Source organism: Oncorhynchus kisutch, linkage group LG13 (genome assembly GCF_002021735.2).
Source record: "Oncorhynchus kisutch isolate 150728-3 linkage group LG13, Okis_V2, whole genome shotgun sequence".
In the NCBI taxonomy this organism is placed as follows: Eukaryota; Metazoa; Chordata; class Actinopteri; order Salmoniformes; family Salmonidae; genus Oncorhynchus; species Oncorhynchus kisutch.
Window position 1 is genome coordinate 50,325,275 of NC_034186.2, and position 7,783 is coordinate 50,333,057.

The 7,783-nt window shown below is 43.5% G+C and overlaps 1 protein-coding gene across 6 annotated transcripts; it reads right to left on the reverse strand.

Moving 5' to 3' along the window:
- Positions 1–502: 502 nt before the first annotated feature.
- On the reverse strand, positions 503–7,783 carry LOC109902226 (prolactin regulatory element-binding protein). Of its 6 annotated transcripts, none has more exons than XM_020498397.2 (10): positions 7,571–7,783; positions 5,996–6,172; positions 5,585–5,774; positions 4,976–5,226; positions 4,792–4,872; positions 4,521–4,648; positions 4,228–4,401; positions 1,890–1,962; positions 1,645–1,804; positions 503–1,541 (listed from the first exon to the last, which is right to left on the reverse strand). In XM_020498397.2, exons 2-10 carry the CDS (start codon positions 6,128–6,130, stop codon positions 1,447–1,449), a joined length of 1,287 nt encoding a protein of 428 aa, XP_020353986.1. In that variant the 5' UTR covers positions 6,131–6,172; positions 7,571–7,783; the 3' UTR covers positions 503–1,446. The 6 variants fall into 6 exon arrangements, with proteins under 6 accessions (XP_020353986.1, XP_020353987.1, XP_031642358.1 ...); XM_020498398.2 differs by having other exon boundaries at positions 4,976–5,223; positions 7,571–7,776; XM_031786498.1 differs by having other exon boundaries at positions 4,976–5,223; positions 7,316–7,574.

The window sequence follows — 7,783 nt, forward strand, 5'->3', positions numbered from 1 at the left end:
GTGGAAGAGAAAATCATTAAAGCTCTTTAGTTGAAGGCCATTAAGCCTCGACAATAGAGATTCCAATAAAGTGTTTAATTGGTTGAAACAAACAAAGATGAACTATACAGCTTGATGATAGTGTTAGTCAGCCATTTGAAACAAACCAAACACTCTCCATGGTGCTTTGGTCTAGAAAATGCAGAATCTTGAATGCCATGCTACAAAAGACCATACAATGCTAATATAAAGTATGTAGACTCTGCAAGATACAGAAAACCATCACCTACACTGGATCATAGCCTGCCTCATCTTTTATATAGGAACATTATAGCTTTCTACCATCTTAGCTAAGTAGTGTTAAATGACCTGTGAGAGTGGCTAGAGCACTCAGGACCACCACATTAATATGAATCAGTCAGTCCAGCTCTGACGAATCAGAGCAAGCCCCGGGCCCAGAGTGAATGGTTGTACATAAACACATCTACGGAGCTGTGTGGAGCAGAAAAAGACCACTCTTCCACCTGTCAATCTGGTTTAATGCTGGAATAGGCCTGAAAGGAGACAATTAGAGATACTATACAGGAGCCTTCAGAGAAGAACTTGCCAGGTCTTTCAATATTGGAAATGGAGCTAAAGGGGAGTCCACAAACACAATTTATTTAGTTTTTCCTGAAGGTCATGATGCCCTGTTGCCTGGACTGCTTTCCAGTCTGGGATGAACAATATTAGATACAAACATTTGGTCTATGATGCCCACTAGTGGGCAAAGCAGGAAAAACAGGCCTCAATGGAAACTGGTACAGAAAGTCCATATGCAGAAATGTTATCCAACCAACTTGCTAAAATTACAAGTGTGTGTTTATGTATGCACAGGACAGATGGAGACAGACAGAGCAATGATTCACATTTTATATTTATAATTTTACATTTTCTTAAATATCTATGATAAAAAAGCCCCACCCCTTGCACATTCATGATGATATAGAACTGAAGCTGAGCCCTTAACTCCCCACCATGGTATAAAATCAAAAAGAAGATTATGACTGATTGATACAGATCAAGAAAAAAAGAGAAATTCTTGAGTCTTGCAGAATTGTGGGTGGAAGGAGCAAGGATGGTTCACTGTGCTGTCCTGAATCAGGGCTAGGGGTGACAGGGAAGGATGGGGGATACAAATATTGGTTAAGGGTATTGTCATTGATATAGGGAATGCTGTTGGGTTGGGAGGATAGAGTTAAGAGTGGGCAAATGGCTCTAGTAGATGTAGTCCAGGGTTGGGAAAGTGTGGTTAAAATGTTCCACGGTTCGGTAAGTGTGGTAAGATGGCTATAGGTAGGAGATGGATGCATGTTCCAGGGTTGAGTTGCGTCAGGGGAGTTCCTCAGAGGTTGTGGTTGTTGAAGATGATTGTAGGGCGGTCTGGGATTCCTTCATTCTCCCTCCAATTAACATCCCCGTCAATGTCTAAATGAATCCTGGGAAGAGGTGCCGCAGGAGCAGGACGGCTCCCACCACCATGAGGCCACAGAAGAACAGCACCAGCCAGATAGGGAAGGATCCTGGGACAGTGAAGATACAGGGAGAGAGAGAACAATGGAGGGTGAAGGAAAAGACAATACTGCTCACAATGCTAAATCAATGCTACCAATTCAAACCACTTACTTCGGTTTCGTACCGTGTGCATCTGACAGCGGCTGTCCACAGCCACACTCAACATGGCTGCCTCGTTGTTCCCTTTGAGGCTCTGGCCTTTGGGAGTGTCAGGCAGGAAAGCCAGATCGGTCACCACAATGCCGTGGGACTCCTGCACATAGTACAACTTCTACAGAGACAATGAGACAAGATAAATAGGGAGTTACACAGGGATAAGCTAAGGGAGCTAATTATTTGTGTGTGTGTTTGTCTACCTGTAGTGAAAAGGCGACATAGATTGCTACTGATCCCGTCACTGTCCCAAGGCCGAGAAAAGTCCCAGAGTCACTGTGGAACACAGCGAGAATTTTAAAAAAAGAGCCACTGACTCCTGGTTAACAGGGAAGAACAAATATCTACAACAATTACATTTATTCAGGGATAGGCAGTATACTGTATTGATGCACAGACCAGTTTGAGTTTTTACTTCACCTTCTGTAACGGTATTTCAATGTTTGGTTTGTTAAAATGCGATACGCCACTCCGTTTTTAAAAAATAGTTTACTCTGCAACTTGAGTCGTCTCTCTCCCCAAGCTCTGCCCCGTCACTGAAGGAGCGCAGTTGCTGTTAGACCACAAGATCATTTGCCTTCACTGCATGGTCAATGCAGCAGATTAAACAATGTTGATGACAGCGATGTTGCTTTCCACTTTGCTAATATAAGTGTTCTATAATTACACTATTAGTTTGTATCTTACTGTCTGCAAACAGCTAGTTTGTCTTTTCTTAGAACGTTGTGGCTAAAATCGTTTTAGCTGCTAATGCAAATCGCTAGTTAGCTAATAAATGTACTGAGTTTGAGCAAATGTAGCTAGCCAATACAGCCTGATACCAGTGCTGGTGTAGGCCTAAATCAGCATGTTGTTTATGCAACAGTGTTTTCTAAATCAGAGAGGAATAGGCAAAGCATGAATATATTAGCTAGCTACATGAAGTAAGAGAAACTTCTAATGTAGCCAAAGTTTATAGGGTTCCACTCCCATGGGAAACACTTACCAACACTTTGGTTCCTACCCTGTCACAACAACACCTCCAATTAGTATTGAAATTCCATGTTCTATGAACGCTTGCTTGGCTTTTTCATTCATTGACCTATCAAATAGTGTATTCAAAGTGCCCACTATTACATTCTAACGCTCACCAGACAGTTTTAGGTACACCAAACTAGTACTGGGTTGGACCCCCTTTGCCTCCAGAATAGCCTGAAATCTTTGAGGCATTGATTTTACAAAAGGTGTTGGAAGTGATTGTTGATCAATTGGTGTGAAGGGACCTAATGTGTGCCAGGAATAAATTCCCCACACCAGTACACCACCACCCTGTACCATTGACACCAGGCAGGATGGGTCCATGGATTCTGCTTACATCAAATCATGACTCTGCCATCAGCATGACGCAACATCAGTCATCAGACCAGGCAATGTTTTCCCACTCCTCAATTGTCCAGTGTTGGTGACTGCGTGGCCACTGGAGCCGCTTCTTCTTTAGCTGACAGGAGTGGAACCCGGTGTGGTCGTCTGGTACAATTGCGCATCCATGAGTTGTGCGTTCCGAGATGCCATTTTGCACACCACTGTTGTACTGCACTGTTATTTGTTTGTCAGAGTGCAAAAGATTCTTGCCATTTTCCCTTCAACCTTTCTCATCAACGAGCTGTTTCACAGGACTGTTGCTGACTGGATTTCTTTGTTTGTCGCACCATTCTCAGGTAAACCCTAGACAAAGTCGTGCGTGAAAAACACCATGAGGCCAGACGTTTGAGATACTGGATCCGGCATGCCTGGCAGCGGCGTTCATACCACACTAAATGTCACTTAGGTCACTCGCTTTGCCCATTCTAACGTTCAATCGAACAGTAACAATGCCTCAATGCCCGTCTGCCTGCTTTATATAGCAAGCCACGTAACTCACTGTCTGTAGGAGCAATCCCTTTTTGTGAATGGGGTGATGTACCTAAAACTCTCCAGTGAGTGTAGAATAATCATTCTATATCCATGATTCCAACACCCAAGTGTTTTGACCTAAAATCGCAATACTTAGTTAAAAATAAGGCCTTGATTTTTTTTGTGCATATATTGTGCGCACCTACGTGGCAGTGTGGAAATGGTCAAATTAGATCAACTTTTGGTTGAAGTTTGATTGTACAGAACAGAGAAAGCTCCTTTGAAAATCACTTCAAATGTATGTGTAGCCACCCTAGGATCATGCACAACTAACGCATAAAGCAAATTTAGAAATGTTACTATTCAAAAACATAACATAAATGTGAGAAATATTGTGATATGATATTTTGGCCATATCAGCCCTACATTTATGACACAGTAACGTCACAGAGAAATACCTGCAATGAGCAGTTGCGCAACCTTATCAGAGATTAACAAATAAGGCTCTTTCTCAATTCATCTTTGCTCAATTCCTCACATCCTTTCTGATTTGCCTACTCAAAATGCATTGGAAAAGAAGGTCTGAGTGGAGGGACCTTCTCCAATTCAGAAGGGGGGGGGCAAGGAAAGATTGATTGAATCCTAGGTATCATCTCCATCGTCCCTCACCTGACAGCCAGGGTGGAGATGACCTCAGTGCCGCAGGGGTTCGTCAGCATGGGTAGGAAATTCTGGCCATCCCATTTAGAGAGGTAGCATTGTGGAGGTTTTCTGTCTCGTTTGTGTGGGATCTGGACGGTGTAGAGCCTCAGGGTGTCTTTCTGGTCCTCAACTTTTCCAAACCTAAACGGGAGAATGAAAAAACATATGTGGTATGCTAGTGTGGCTATTGGATCAGAGCCATATGTCGGTGATGTAACAGGGTATATGAACATTTGTAGGAGAAAGGGGTATGTGCTTGCCTGCAAGACATATAGCGGTATGACTTTGCTGCTATCTGAGGCATCTTCTCATGCCAACAGAGGCTCATGGCTAGCTGGTTGCCACTCCATATACTGCAGGCAAAGTCCCGGCCCACCGTCACAAGGTGCTACACAGAAACACAAAAGAACACACACACAGGTCAGAAAACACTTACCAGTTTAGCTTGCACATTATGTTTATAACCTTCTCATTACTGTGATTCCAACACAGACAGACATTGAGGTCATATACTTATTAGCTGTTTAGTACCTTGTTATTCGGACTGATGTCCAGGTCTTCAATTTCCCCCTCATGGGCTTTGAAGTCCAACTTCTCTTTTAAGGAGGGGTACTGGTGAGAGAGCAGAGGCATTACAGTCAAGCTCAAACCCTGCACAGTAACAATTGGGGAGAAGTCGCAACATGGCGGCTATTTTGGCATAACTTAAACTCACCTCCCACACTCTGATGTGTCCGTCTGTCCCGCCAGTCAATAGGAGGCTGAGATCAGGACTGAACCTCACACACTTCTGGAGGGGGTCCTGGGGGTTGAGGTCCGACTGCACCTCCCCAAACGTGTCAACAGAGATCTGGGTGGTGTTATCATTCATCTCAGACACATTGCCCCTAGCAGCAGCTCCCTCACTACCCTTACCCCCTTTCCCAGCTCGTCTCCTAGCTGCACCCTTCTCACTGCCACCCCCTGCTGGAAAATAAGGGGCATAGTGATGTGTTAATGTAAGGCAGTGTTGCCCAATCATTCTCCTGGGGACCCAAAGGGATGCACATTTTTTGTTTTTTCCCCCTACCACAAACATACGTGATTTAAATAATCAAAGGCTTCATGATGAGTTAATTAGATGAATCAGGTGTGTTAGTGCAAAAATAATTATGTGCAGCCCTTTGGGTCACCAGGACCAGGATTGAGAAACACAGATGTAAGAGATTAAATGTAAGATAGGAATGATGTTACAGTAAATATATCTGTAAAGATCATTTGAACTTTGTGTATGAAGAGGTTTATAAAAGTGAATGGCAGGTTTTTGGGGGTGTCCCTTCCTTACCGTCTTTGGCTGCGGCCTTGCCCCTGGGCTGGTGTTGTCTGAAGCGCATGAGGCTGCATCTGCCGTCCTGCCCTGCGGCGATCACGTCCCCGCCTATTGCCAGGTTCATGGTGGCACGCGTGTCTGTGTCATGAGAGTGCACCAGAGTGGCACAGTGCTGGTCTCCTACCAACTCCAAACCCAGGAAGTGCTGAAAAGACAGTCCCAACTTAGCAAATACTGTACAACATTACTCATCAAAATCAAAATAAAAATAAATGCTGAATCACAATGTCTACAATGTTTCTGCATTTTCACACTTACATAATACATGCAAGGTAAAAGGGTGTGAAGACAGAGAAGAGACTAGAAATTGAGAGATTGTGCCCATAGAGCAAAACCATTACATGACCTAAACATTCAGTAGCTTACCACTGCATTCTTTATGCCTGTCTTGGAACCGCCTCCCCCTCCTGCAGTGATCACCCATCCTGTTTTGGGGTCCACTTTGATTGTGTAGAGGGGGAAGGGGGCCCTATACAGGTCTGGCATCCTCCGTTTGCCCATGGCTCTTGAAGGAATCAATCCACTTCAGGGCAAATTCCTTGTCTGTAGAAACAGATGCATGAGTACTCAAAATACAAGACAAAAAACTATAATTACACAATAGTAGCTAGATTCTTGCTTTTAGCAATGCTGGTGTATTTATATACACTAGTGTTGCTTTTAACTGTATTTGGTTGCACAAAACAGTCCGTGGGATTCCAGAAGTTAAATACAATTTTCAGACAACTTAGGATGCTGCACACCCTTGGCTGAACACGGTTTGCAACATCCTAAGTAGCCCGAAAATGGTGGTGGAAAATTGTGTATTAAAGACAGTACACATATTTTTCCTGTTTTAGAAGATCCTGACCCTACCATTACAGGTGTTTACACTGAGCTGGGAACACAATCATAATTACATTAAGACCGTATGGAGCCGGCGTGAGATTTGGGTCAGAAAACGTACCTCAATGCAGTGATGGGATATGCCACTGTACTCCAAATTGTACCTTTATCCACACTGCTCCATTGAGAAGATACTGCTAGTTTTCCTGGGAAACTGCCATTTTTGGCTTCATGCTAGCTGAGGATGAAAAGTGACGTTTTCTGGGAAAACTAGCAGTATTTCAATCTTCTCGATGGAGCAGTGTGGATAAAGGTAACATTTGGAGTACAGTGGCATATCCCATCCCTGCAATTAAGTAGGTTTTCTGACCCATATCTCGCGCCGACTCCAAGGTGTGTTAATGTAACCATGATTGCGTTACGACCTCCGGTGCAAACAAGAGTAACTGTAGGGATGGTATCTTCTACCTGTCAAGCCTAAGGCGCTTGCTACATCGTTTGCTAACTAACTAGAACAGGGGTGGGTATAATTTGTGGAACTTTCCAACAGGAATCTGTTCCAAAACTTCGTAAATAACAAGGTTTCCAAACAAACAACGCGTACAAAGTTGTATTGCGGCCGAATAAAATACCGGGTAGGGAGTGGGCTATTTCATTGTGTTTAACTCACCACGTTTATTCCGAAAAATGTCTGTCCTCACTCTGTTAGCCTATGGACAAACATTAAGAATAAACTACGTGGTGAGTTGATGCCTATTCGTCAGCAAGGTTAATTGATCGTGCTACATTATATGCGTTATATGTTGGCAACGAAGTTTTTGGAACATATTCCTGTTGGAACGTTCCACAAATTATACCCACCCTAGAACAGGTGTTGTTATTTTAATGTTAGCTCGCTAAACATCCCATCGCGAAAGTCTTGTTAGCTAGCTAGCTACATAACTTCAAATCTTTGCAATTGTCACTGCACAATAAATCTGTACAAGACAGTTTAACTAGCTAGCTAACTCGCCATCTAAGCTTTTAGCATGCCAGCCAATCATTAACGTTAGCTAATTGAGCATGAATGGTGCACTGGGTAGTGTATGCTCATGTATGAGGTCTTGCAAACTCTACCTGTGTAATCTGCTCCGATTTCTCTTCTGACGCCAATTATTTCAATTAGTTGGCTATTCCCATTATGAGCTGTCACTGGCTGCACATATCTAATGAAAATAACGCTAAAGTTGCTAGCTAGCTAGGTAGCCAGCTTGCTACTTCCCTACATACACGTCAGCAGCGTGCAATCTGAGCGACCACGTCATTAAAGACGCCGCTGTACGTACACTG